Source organism: Coregonus lavaretus, assembly GCF_964263955.1.
Source record: "Coregonus lavaretus genome assembly, chromosome: 22".
In the NCBI taxonomy this organism is placed as follows: Eukaryota; Metazoa; Chordata; class Actinopteri; order Salmoniformes; family Salmonidae; genus Coregonus; species Coregonus lavaretus.
Window position 1 is genome coordinate 23399053 of NC_140009.1, and position 13973 is coordinate 23413025.

The 13973-nt window shown below is 43.1% G+C and overlaps 1 protein-coding gene across 1 annotated transcript in view; it reads right to left on the minus strand.

Annotated features, from left to right (window-relative positions):
- nphp4 (nephronophthisis 4) overlaps nt 1-13973 on the minus strand; it is a 173375-nt gene that overhangs the window by 62151 nt on the left and 97251 nt on the right. Inside the window, exons 13-14 of the mRNA XM_084186484.1 lie at nt 6565-6746; nt 2352-2543 (exon numbers count right to left, since the gene is read on the minus strand). Of these exons, the coding sequence (XP_084042610.1) occupies nt 2352-2543; nt 6565-6746 (374 nt within the window). The remainder of the gene's footprint in view (nt 1-2351; nt 2544-6564; nt 6747-13973) is intronic.

A 13973-nucleotide genomic window follows, 5' to 3' on the forward strand; every position in this document is an offset into this window, starting at 1 on the left:
AGCTTCGTTCCTGGAAACAAAAATCATTTTTTTTACCCATATCCCCGTCCTTTTTATAGTTCCTTAAAACCAAGGGTTCTGGGTTTAGGAGGGCTAAATCACTTAATAAAAAAAACATAAAACAGAGGCTGATAGAAAAGGTGCCCTCTTAGCAGCTATAGGCCTACAGCATCACACCTTTTCCAACCATGGATGGATTCATCTGGCCCTACCCTATCAAAACCTGTTGTAACCCTGTAACCGGGGGTAAAATACTATTTTAGTAACATTTTCTGTGCAATGAGAAAGCATGCTTGTTCTGATTGGCAGTGAGATAAAAAAAAAATATCGTAGCAGCGTTTTGATGATGGGACCAAATGTACTTTCTTTCAGAGCAAGAGGAATGTAGTTTTTGTCCTAGTCGAGAAATCAACTATAGGTGGTAGAGAGATTTAATCTAAATAAGTCCTCAACTTTCTTCTATTTCACACAACTTAAAATGACCACCCTCTGAGCGTATTAGCACTAAACACACACACACTCTCTACACACATACTCTCCAAACCGTGGGTGGGCCCAAACTCTCGCCCGCCGTCCCCTCAGTCTTGGTGCTAGGAATAAATTAGCTGCGAGTGAGATTAGGGACGGAAACGATTACTTCTCTATTTCCCTGCGAGAAGATTAGCAATCAATCATTGGGCATTATATGAAGGGGGGGAGAAGCGTTTAGGGAGAGGCAGCCACTGTGAGGCCCACCGAGCACGAACGGTATCAAAACCACCACGTTGAAGTGGAATTTAATAAGAGCAAAGTCTGACCCCGGAGATTCACACAGGCTGAGGTTCCCGTGATAAAGGCCCCGTGTAGCTCAGTTGGTAGAGCATGGCGCTTGCAACGCCAGGGTTGTGGGTTCATTTCCCACGGGGGCCAGTATGAAAAAATGTATGCACTCACTAACTGTAAGTCGCTCTGGATAAGAGCGTCTGCTAAATGGCTAAAATGTCTGCTAAATGACTAAAATGTAAAATAAAGAGGCCGGCACAAGCTAATGTCTCTACATGGCTACAGAGATTGGCGTTGTGTCCCAAATGGCTCCCTATATAGGGCACAGTGCGCTATATAGGGAATAGGGTGCCATTTCTGACACAGCTGGACATGAATATTCTTCCAGTAAACAGACAAGATTGATAATTACAGCATCGTAGAGAGAGACGCAGTCTATCCCCCTTGCCTGCTGTACCCATTTATCAAGTTTGTTAGGGAAAGAAAGTGTGTTGTGTCCATCGTTTCGGAGCGAGCCGCGAGTACCGGGGATACTTGGAGAGCCTTCAAGTTGGCATGAAGTATGTATTTGTGAGGTGGTTGAAATTGTTTTAGTGAAAATGAGCAGCTGAGATGGCAGGAAAAAGGATAACATCGAGCTTTATTAAGTAAAATACCCTTTTTTTATTACAAATGTCACATCCCTAATTTCTCCCCACTTATGGCAATTTTGAGCAGTATCTGTTGATTCCTTTTATGTGTGGTAGACTACTGTAAATTGCCAGCCTGCAATTCAGTCAAAGCGGTAATTGTCAAAACATAAAAGCTACCATTATGTTTCAAACTGCACTGAAGCCTCAAAGCTGCAGCCACAAAAGAAGTGGCTGTACCTTTACTCGCAGGGCCGTCGATGATGCATATGACAAATGCCTGATGCCTATATCTTGGGGATGACAGAGCTGATGACAAAATAAAAGTCAGGCTTTGGCAGAGGGGACAGCTGCAGGAACTGGGATGTCTTTGACAAGGCTTTGTGTGTGTGTTTTCGTGTGTGTGTGTATGTTTTCATGCGTGCGTGTGAGCCTTAAACCGCCAAGAGTAAGTGTGTGTAAGTGCACTGAAGTAATCTTGGCTGGACGTCAACATCACAAAGCACCGTATGTCCTTGGCTAGCGACCAAGTGCACACAGGAATGTCTCTTCTTATATTTTAATACAAATGGTGTGGAGGCTCATATAAAATATATATTTTTTCAAGCCCATTATTCTTATTTGCAGACAAAAATAGTCAATCACAAATCCTCATATGTGGTTTCGTCACTATGGGGCGAATCCTAGCGTCCACTTAAGTCAAATGTTCACTTATTTCGCCCATTGAAATCAATGCATGACAAAGTAAACATTTGACTGAAGTTAGGATACACCCTTACACTTGCATTGCATTCTGGATGCACAGGGCAAATCCATCCTATATGAACGTTGGAAGACAATGTACAGTACAATAGAGTACATAACATGCTGGTTAGAATCAATTTCAGCCTACACTACGCGGGTGATGTTTATGCATGGTGCCGTAGCGCCCCAATCATGACCAGATGGCTGTGGGTTCACCTGGAAAATGCCAGAAACTGCAGCAGGAGCACATTGCCCTGCAGGGGATCCACCTCCTCTCTCTGGGGGTCAAAGTTGACTGGTTCTGTCGGGTCCAGCACTTCAGCCACCACCCCACTGGGGTCTGTGATGTGGGGGAAACCGGCTGAGTAGAGGTGGGCCAGGGAGCTCCTGGAACTCACAGAGGAAGAGCTGCAAAATAAGAGGAAACAATCATCAAACAAAAAGAACAATCTAGGCTGCGTCTGAAATGGCATCGATCCTATTCCCTATATAGTGCACTACTTTTGGCCAGAGCCCCTTAGGAAGCCCATGAGGCTCTGGCCAAAAGTAGTGCACTACATACTAGGGAAAATGGTCTCATTTCAGACACAGCCCTAGAGAGTACTTAGCAATTTGTATTAGCAACCAAACGTAATGGAAAAACACAGTGACATGGGAATTAGCCAGTACAAGGCAGGGGTTAGGGTCAATTCCAGTGAAATAGTCCTTATACTATACTCTATAGTCACTATACTATATTCAATTCACGAAGAGAGTAATTGACCCCAACCCTAGTACTCAGGTTTGCGTTCGAAACATGGAGGGAGAATGATTAAGATGGTTTGAGGATGTTGGCATCCCCATCCTGTTCAGCGATAACACACGAAGAGAGAATCCCTTCTGGGGGAGAGGAGGACCGGTGCCAAAACGCTCCCTTAGGATTTACACCATAATCTGTAGTTATCTCTAATCACAGTGGCCCACCTGTTTTTCGGAAACCATGACATCCATAACTTATATTTTTGATTTTGACATGGACTACTCCGTGCATGATAAGTAGCAGAGCAGCAGACACAGATGGTTGGTTAAAGTGCACATTCAGGGAAGGGAAAATGAACAACCTGTTGTTTACCACGAGATACTACTCAATGTCAGTAAGACAAATCTGACAAATCATATCTGTAAATAAAATTGACTTGAAAAGTAATACTAAAAAAACAGACTCTCATATAACTAATTACAGTTTGGGCTTATTCGGAGGGGAATGTCAAAGACCTCATCAAATGAGCGAGTTTACCATGACTATATCAATTTCACACTTCCGTCTCCCCCTCCAAAAGTAATATCTTAATTCACCCCCGATTGGATTAATATTCTAGCCACTGTCTTCATTTCAAAAGGAGTTCAATCTGATACACAGTTGTGATTATTGAAATTAAATTAATAAAGTTCATAGTGATCCTCCTCAAATAAGTGGGTCATTCCTTTCAGAATTTATATTTTTTAAAGACAGAGTACCATACATTTCGTCCCAGTGAACAGCACTACGTATGTCTGTGTTCCAGACACTGTGTCTATATCCTAAATTACACTCTATTACCTATACCGTATACTGCCCCCTTATGGTCCCTGGTCAAAGATAATGGGTGCCATTTGGGACACAGCCTGTAAGACTGGTTTCCATGCCAGCCAATTGTTTTCATCTCATTCTGTGCTAATGCAATCGTTTGCTCAGTAAGGTAGAGCATGGCACTTGCAACGCCAGGGTTGAGGGTTCGATTCCCACGGGGGACCAGTAAGAACAATATGAAAATGTATGCACTCACTACTCTAAGTCACTCTGGATAAGAGTGTCTGCAAAATAACTAAAATGTAAATGTAAAATGTTTGTTTGAGCGCCGTATGCCGTGTCTGTTATTTGCACGCCGTAATTTCTCATGTGGTATTCCTCTGTAACACGATGACTGTATTATATTATGACTATTATTATGATAGCCTACCGCCTACATTACATTAGCTCTATATTATCTATTTAGTAAACAGATACAGTGGCTTGCGAAAGTATTCACCCCCCTTGGCATTTTTCCTATTTTGTTGCCTTACAACCTGGAATTTAAATGGATTTTTGGGGGGGTTTGTATCATTTGATTTACACAACATGCCTACCACTTTGAAGATGCAAAATATTTGTTATTGTTATACAAACAAGAAATAAGACAAAAACACTGAAAACTTGAGCGTGCATAACTATTCACCCCCCCCAAAGTCAATACTTTGTAGAGCCACCTTTTGCAGCAATTACAGCTGCAAGTCTCTAGGGGTATGTCTCTATAAGCTTGGCACATCTAGCCACTGGGATTTATGCCCATTCTTCAAGGCAAAACTGCTCCAGCTCCTTCAAGTTGGATGGGCTCCGCTGGTGTACAGCAATCTTTAAGTCATACCACAGATTTTCAATTGGATTGAGGTCTGGGTTTTGACTAGGCCATTCCAAGACATTTTAATGTTTCCCCTTAAACCACTCAAGTGTTGCTTTAGCAGTATGCTTAGGGTCATTGTCCTGCTGGAAGGTGAACCTCCGTCCCAGTCTCAAATCTCTGGAAGACTGAAACAGGTTTCCCTCAAGAATTTCCCTGTATTTAACGCCATCCATCATTCCTTCAATTCTGACCAGTTTCCCAGTCCCTGCCGATGACATCCCCACAGCATGATGTTGCCACCACCATGCTTCACTGTGGGGATGGTGTTCTCGGGTTGATGAGAGGTGTTGGGTTTGCGCCAGACATAGCGTTTTCCTTGATGGCCCAAAAGCTAAATTTGAGTCTCATCTGACCAGAGTACCTTCTTCCATATGTTTGGGGAGTCTCCCACATACCTTTTGGCGAACACCAAACGTGTTTGCTTATTTCTTTCTTTAAGCAATGGCTTTTTTCTGGCCACTCTTCCGTAAAGCCCAGCTCTGTGGAGTGTACGGCTTAAAGTGGTCCTATGGACAGATACTCCAATCTCCGCTGTGGAGCTTTGCAGCTCCTTCAGGGTTATCTTTGGTCTCTTTGTTGCCTCTCTGATTAATGCCCTCCTTGCCTGGTCCGTGAGTTTTGGTGGGCGGCCCTCTCTTGGCAGGTATGTTGTGGTGCCATATTCTTTCCATTTTTTAATAATGGATTTAATGGTGCTCCGTGGGATGTTAAAAGTTTCGGATATTTTTTTTATAACCCAACCCTGATCTGTACTTCTCCACAACTTTGTCCCTGACCTGTTTGGAGAGCTCCTTGGTCTTCATGGTGCCGCTTCCTTGGTGGTGCCCCTTGCTTATTGGTGTTGCAGACTCTGGGGCCTTTCAGAACAGGTGTATATATACTGAGATCATGTGACAGATCATGTGACACTTAGATTTCACATGGTGGACTTTATTTAACTAATTATGTGACTTCTGAAGGTAATTGGCTGAACCAGATCTTATTTAGGGGCTTCATAGCAAAGGGGGTGAATACATATGCACGCACCATTTTTCCATTATCTATTTTTTTATTTTTTTTGAAATAAGTTATTTTTCCCATTCCACTTCACCAATTTGGACTATTTTGTGTATGTCCATTACATGAAATGCAAATAAAAATCTATTTAAATTACAGGTTGTAATGCAACAAAATAGGAAAAATGCCAAGGGGGATGAATACTTTTGCAAGGCACTGTATGCTGTTAGTACTCACAGATTATTTAAAGAATGGCCCCCCTTTATAAATGACTACTGCACACTGTCTTGTATCGTAAATAGTCACTTGAGATGCTATTTTTAGAATGGGGCAGATCCTACTCCTCTAAATTGTCTCCTAACTGAATGTTCCACCTACTGTATACTACCCACTGCACATTAGACCAATTAGCTGAACCATTGATCTCTCGGTAGATAGCAAGACAGTAGAGAATTGTGATGTAATGGACTGCTGCCCAAGCCTTTGGACGGAGATAACGCAGCAGTTAAACAAGGAGAGTGTTTGAGGCATGTTCAAAGCCACGGTGCGAGGCCGGTTAGCATTCAATAGCCTTTTATCACACGAGTAACAGCCGCAAGTGTGGATCATGAACGCTATTCAAGCCTGACCGATCAGATGTGAGTGATTTATCATGGTTGTAAAATACCAGGGTTCTAGTGTAGAACTGCATTAGCGCCGGCGATAGAGCCCTTTAAATGACACAACACCACTTGAGATACAGTACTAGTAATCCAGCTGTAGTTAGCTTTGAAGGGTCACGGTTATCTAATACATTTTGTCCCGTTGTTTATGCCATTTGTCCCAGGACACCTCCTTGTAACGTCAATATAAAGGACCTTGAGGACCCTATCCTTCCATTAACATGCAGGCGTTCTGAGAGGCACCTAAAGCAGGCGAGGGACCGATGTGTGAAACCGCTGGCTGTGACAAGGACCCTGGCCTCTGGTGCTCACCTGGGCGCGGCGTGTGTTCCCATGGTGATGATGGGGGCATGGACGGGGGTGAATGGCAGCTCTTGGAGCTCCAGGTGGCCCTCGTCGGCCAGCGCAGCAGACTGGTATGCAGGGAGGCCGTCCCTAGGGGACACGTTGAGGTCCACCTCTAGGTGGGTGATGTTGCTGGCAGCTGGGAGCTCCTGCCACAAAGAGAGAGAGAGAGAGAGAGAGAGAGAGAGAGAGAGAGAGAGAGAAAGAGAGAGAGAGAAAATGAGAGAGAGAGAAAGAGAGCCTGACAAGTTCAGCTAGTCCCTCCCGTTTTTTTGTCAATTTTCTTCAGTTTGGTGGCTAATGAACGCAACCCTGCTGTTAATTAGCTGTGTTGAGGTAATGCCGCCATTTTCCAGTCCAGTCATCTCCTCACTTTCCTGTTCTATGGTATATGGCATGGTTCAGTGGGCCGAGGCCTAGTGGTGATTGGTGGAAGAAAACACCTGCCAGCGCATTACGAGACCTTCCATCACCCTCCTCCTTAATGACCTCCACCAAAGTCACATTGTGACGCCCACAACACACCACCATGATTGAAACCTATACAATGACCGAGAGTAGTTAGTTAGTCCTATAGAAAAGCACTAAGCACTGTAGTCGAGGGTGATTCAAGTAAATGATAATGGCTGACACTTTACTTGAATGCCTACATTGATGTCAGATTATTATGGCCTCAGTCTGTCTGATATACAGTGCATTCAGAAAGTATTCAGACCCCTTCACTTTTTCCACATTTTGTTACATTACAGCCTTATTCTAAAATGGATGAAATACAACATTTTACTCATCAATCTACACACAATACCCCATAATGACAAAACAAAAATAGTTGTTTAAATTTTTTTGCATATGTATTAAAATAAAAAAACAGAAATACCTTATTTACATAAGTATTCAGAGCCTTTGCTATGAGACTCGATATTGAGCTCAGGTGCATCCTGTTTCCATTGATCACCCTTGATGATCATCTAAACTTGGTCCACCTGTGGTAAATTCAATTGATTGGACATGATTTGGAAAGGCACACACCTGTCTATATAAGGTCCCACAGTTGACAGTGCATGTCAGAGCAAAAACCAATCCATGAGGTTGAAGGAATTGTCAGTAGAGCTCCGAGACAGGATTGTGTCGAGGCACAGATCTGGGGAAGGGTACCAAAAAATGTCTGCAGCATTGAAGGTCCCCAAGAACACAGTGGCCTCCATCATTCTGAAATGGAAGATGTTTGGAACCACCAACACTCTTCCTAGAGCTGGCCGCCCGGCCAAACTGAGCAATCGGGGGAGAAGGGCCTTGGTCAGGGAGGTGACCAAGAACCCGATGGTCACTCTGACAGAGCTCCAGAGTTCCTCTGTGGAGATGGGAGAACCTTCCAGAAGGACAACCATCTCTGCAGCACTCCACCAATCAGGCCTTTATAGTAGAGTGGCCAGACGGAAGCCACTCCTCAGTAAAAGGCACATGACAGCCTGCTTGGAGTTTCCCAAAAGGCACTTAAAGGACTCTCTGATGAAACCAAGATTGAACTCTTTGGCCTGAATGCCAAGCGTCACATCTGGAGGAAACCTGGCACCATCCCTACAGTTGAAGCATGGTGGTGGCAGAATCATGCTGTGGGGATGTTTTTCAGTGGCAGGGACTGGGAGACGCCACCATTCTCATTGACGGGGCTGTAGCGGAACAGGTTGAGAGCTTCAAGTTCCTTGGTGTCCACATCACCAACAAACTATCATGGTCCAAACACACCAAGACAGTCGTGAAGAGGGCACTTAACAGCTTTTACCCCAAAGCCATAAGACTCCTGAACAGCTAATCATGGCTACCCTGACTATTTGCATTGCCCCCCACACCCCACCCCAACCCCCTCTTTTACGCTGCTGCTACTGTTTATTATTTATACATAGTCACTTTAACTATACCCACATGTACATATTACCTCAATTACCTCGACTAACCGGTGCCCCCGCACATTGACTCTGTACCGATATCCTCTGTATATAGCCTCCCTACTGTTATTTTAATTATGCTATTTTTTATTTCTCTATTTATTCCTCTACACATTTTTTTTATTTTCTTAAAAACGGCATTGTTGGTTAAGGGCTTGTAAGCATTTCACTTTAAGGTCTACACCTGTTGTATTCGGCGCATGTTGCAAATACAATTTTATTTTATTTTATTTGACTAGTCAGGATCGAGGGAAAGATGAATGGAGCAAAGTAAAGAGAGATCCTTGATGAAAACCTGCTCCAGAGCGCGCAGGACCTCAGACTGGGGTAAAGGTTCACCGTCCAACAGGATAACGACCCTAAGCACACAGCCAAGACAACGCAGGAGTGGCTTCGGGCCAAGTCTCTGAATGTCCTTGAGTGGCCCAGCCAGAGCCCGGACTTGAACCCGATCGAACATCTTTGGAGACACCTGAAAATAGCTGTGCAACGACGCTCCCCATCCAACCTAACAGAGCTTAAGAGGATCTGCAGAGAAGAATGGGACAAACTCCCAAAATACAGGTGTGCCATGCTTGTAGCGTCATACCCAAGAAGACTTGAGGCTGTAATCGCTCCCACAGGTGCTTCAACAAAGTACTGAGTAAAGGGTCTGAATACTTATGTAAATGTCATATTTTATTTATTTTTATTTTTTTTACCAAAAATTCTAAAAACCTGTTTTTGCTTTGACATCATGGGGTATTGTGTGTAGATTAATGAGGTAAAAAAATGATTTAATACATTTTAGAATAAGGCTGTAAGGTAACAAAATGTCAAAAAGTCAAGGGGTCTGAATACTTTCCGAATGCACTGTACATGCAGGTTAGCGTTCTTCGTCATGAATCTTGTTCTGGAGGCAGCTCTGCAGACTGATCACTAGCTAGCAAAGCCACAAAGCCCTAAAATCTGATTGTAAACCTAAACCTAACTCTAACCTTAACCATGCTGCTGAACATAATGCCTAACCCTAACCTTAAATTAAGACCAAAAGGCTAATTTAGGTTTTCATTAATTTTTTCAATATAGCCAATTTTGACTTTACAGCTGGCCCATCTAGGACAAGACTCATCCCAATAAACGTCAACCTGCGATCTACAGGTGGTTCTGGGTTGGTTGGAATGTTTGTCTTGAAAAAGGCCTAATGCCTGAGACCTGAGGTGGGTTCAACAAGGCTTTCGTTTGCAGAGAACATGTTTCTTAGTAACAATTTCAGTTGAACGATTTGAATAGACATCCCATAATGTTACGGAGAAGCCGCAAATAGCTAATTTCTGCTGTTTTACTGTGGCTTTTTAGCAACAATATTCAAACTGCAAATAACTTTGCTATTCTTACTATATTTAATAGAAAGTCTACATGGCCACTTGTATTTGTAGCAGCAGTTTAGACCCAAAACAGACACTTAGGTTCATCGCACACTACCTTCTTAGACTGTTAGCTAACGTTAGTGAATGTTCGCTGCTAACACAAAACAATTGAAATGTGTTAGCTTACATTAGCTAACATTTGTATACTATTTCCCTAGTGGAAGCACATCTGCATACTTGTGTTAGCTCCCTGAGCAAATGCCTAAGCTTTAGCTCAGCAGGCTAACATTGTCTTGTGGTATGCAGGAGACCCAGGTTCAAACCCTGTTTGGTCACACTAGTGTGTGTTATGCAATCTGTAATGTAAATATGATGTGTACTAGTTCTGTGTGCCTCTGCTGTCCTGGATACATTAATTATAACGACACTGATTTGGCGATACAAGTGGGTGTTTACGCGGTAACACTAGCAGCTATGCATATCTTTAAGTCTGTGAGAAGAAGGATGTTCTTGTTGGCACCTAAATTATAGAGACATATCGGAGCAGATTTGAGTCGGTTTAAACGGATTGTGATGAGAATGAAACATATACAGTGGGGAGAACAAGTATTTGATACACTGCCGATTTTGCAGGTTTTCCTACTTACAAAGCATGTAGAGGTCTGTAATTTTTATCATAGGTACACTTCAACTGTGAGAGATGGAATCTAAAATAAAAATCCAGAAAATCATATTGTATGATTTTTAAGTAATTAATTTGCATTTTATTGCATGACATAAGTATTTGATCACCTACCAACCAGTAAGAATTCCGGCTCTCACAGACCTGTTAGTTTTTCTTTAAGAAGCCCTCCTGTTGTCCACTCATTACCTGTATTAACTGCACCTGTTTGAACTCGTTACCTGTATAAAAGACACCTGTCCACACACTCAATCAAACAGACTCCAACCTCTCCACAATGGCCAAGACCAGAGAGCTGTGTAAGGACATCAGGGATAAAATTGTAGACCTGCACAAGGCTGGGATGGGCTTCAGGAAAATAGGCAAGCAGCTTGGTGAGAAGGCAACAACTGTTGGCGCAATTATTAGAAAATGGAAGAAGTTCAAGATGACGGTCAATCACCCTCGGTCTGGGGCTCCATGCAAGATCTCACCTCGTGGGGCATCAATGATCATGAGGAAGGTGAGGGATCAGCCCAGAACTACACGGCAGGACCTGGTCAATGACCTGAAGAGAGCTGGGACCACGGTCTCAAAGACAACCATTAGTAACACACTACGCCGTCATGGATTAAAATCCTGCAGCGCACGCAAGGTCCCCCTGCTCAAGCCAGCGCATGTCCAGGCCCGTCTGAAGTTTGCCAATGACCATCTGGATGATCCAGAGGAGGAATGGGAGAAGGTCATGTGGTCTGATGAGACAAAAATAGAGCTTTTTGGTCTAAACTCCACTCGCCGTGTTTGGAGGAAGAAGAAGGATGAGTACAACCCCAAGAACACCATCCCAGCCGTGAAGCATGGAGGTGGAAACATCATTCTTTGGGGATGCTTTTCTGCAAAGGGGACAGGACGACTGCACCGTATTGAGGGGAGGATGGATGGGGCCATGTATCGTGAGATATTGGCCAACAACCTCCTTCCCTCAGTAAGAGCATTGAAGATGGGTCGTGGCTGGGTCTTCCAGCATGACAACGACCCGAAACACACAGCCAGGGCAACTAAGGAGTGGCTCCGTAAGAAGCATCTCAAGGTCCTGGAGTGGCCTAGCCAGTCTCCAGACCTGAACCCAATAGAAAATCTTTGGATGGAGCTGAAAGTCCGCATTGCCCAGAGACAGCCCCGAAACCTGAAGGATCTGGAGAAGGTCTGTATGGAGGAGTGGGCCAAAATCCCTGCTGCAGTGTGTGCAAACCTGGTCAAGACCTACAGGAAACGTATGATCTCTGTAATTGCAAACAAAGCTTTCTGTACCAAATATTAAGTTCTGCTTTTCTGATGTATCAAATACTTATGTCATGCAATAAAATGCAAATTAATTACTTAAAAATCATACAATGTGATTTCCTGGATTTTTGTTTTAGATTCCGTCTCTCACAGTTGAAGTGTACCTATGATAAAAATTACAGACCTCTACATGCTTTGTAAGTAGGAAAACCTGCAAAATCGGCAGTGTATCAAATACTTGTTCTCCCCACTGTATCTAACAGGTAAACTCAGGGACCCCGAGATTAAACTCATACTATACTATTTTCGAACCATTTATTTGAAGAAAAAAACACATTGGATGGACGCCAAATGTATGCATCCTTGTGAGTGTGTGTGAGGAAATCAAAAAACAACAATGTTTTCAAAGGAAAAATGATTACCGTTCCTATTTTGCGAGAAGTTACTCAACACAAAGTTACTCAACACGATTAGTACCCCAGTTCCTGCATCCTCAGCTTTACAATGATCTTCTTTAAAGTAACTGCCCAGTGTTTCCAGATTTCTAAGAATATGACCTATAATTACTGACAATATGAGTGAAATAGTTTTCCATCCAACATTTTTTATTTAAATATGTTAAAAAGCAGCTTTTCTGTGTTGGAATGGTGTGGGCGTACGCCTACAACAGAATGGTGTGGGCGTATACCAGTCATTAAACATATTTATGTAAGTAGGCCGCTGATTGGCCAGCTCATCCTCCTCTAGAATGCTGATTCGCTAGCTCATCCTCCTCAAGGAGATGACATCCTGTTCTATGAGGAAATAGCAAGCATTTTTTTAACTGTTTGAGGTACAAGTTTGAGGTGGGTTTTGGCTACAATTACGAGTATAGGACTACTCAACAACATTATTTGGATATGAGTTAACAGAATATGACCTTTTAAAAGTAAGATTTTGACTGGGCAGTTACTTTAAAAGTCTCAAAAACATGTTAACAAAACCAGTGAGAACTGGGTCGTATTCTATAGTCAGTATACTCAACATGAAAAGACATCAAATTATCTAGGTCATGGACTTTGCATAAAATGTTGCATTGGGTACACTGTCAAACTTGGAATGGAATGCATTTGTAGTGTGTCCAGGTACAGTGGGGAAAAAAGTATTTAGTCAGCCACCAATTGTGCAAGTTCTCCCACTTAAAAAGATGAGAGAGGCCTGTAATTTTCACCATAGGTACACGTCAACTATGACAGACAAATTGAGATTTTTTTTCTCCAGAAAATCACATTGTAGGATTTTTAATGAATTTATTTGCAAATTATGGTGGAAAATAAGTATTTGGTCACCTACAAACAAGCAAGATTTCTGGCTCTCACAGACCTGTAACTTCTTCTTTAAGAGGCTCCTCTGCCCTCCACTCGTTACCTGTATTAATGGCACCTGTTTGAACTTGTTATCAGTATAAAAGACACCTGTCCACAACCTCAAACAGTCACACTCCAAACTCCACTATGGCCAAGACGAAAGAGCTGTCAAAGGACACCAGAAACAAAATTGTAGACCTGCACCAGGCTGGGAAGACTGAATCTGCAATAGGTAAGCAGCTTGGTTTGAAGAAATCAACTGTGGGAGCAATTATTAGGAAATGGAAGACATACAAGACCACTGATAATCTCCCTCAATCTGGGGCTCCACGCAAGATCTCACCCCGTGGGGTCAAAATGATCACAAGAACGGTGAGCAAAAATCCCAGAACCACACGGGGGGACCTAGTGAATGACCTGCAGAGAGCTGGGACCAAAGTAACAAAGCCTACCATCAGTAACACACTACGCCGCCAGGGACTCAAATCCTGCAGTGGCAGACGTGTCCCCCTGCTTAAGCCAGTACATGTCCAGGCCCGTCTGAAGTTTGCTAGAGTGCATTTGGATGATCCAGAAGAGGATTGGGAGAATGTCATATGGTCAGATGAAACCAAAATAGAACTGTTTGGTAAAAACTCAACTCGTTGTGTTTGGAGGACAAAGAATGCTGAGTTGCATCCAAAGAACACCATACCTACTGTGAAGCATGGGGGTGGAAACATCATGCTTTGGGGCTGTTTTTCTGCAAAGGGACCAGGACGACTGATCCGTGTAAAGGAAAGAATGAATG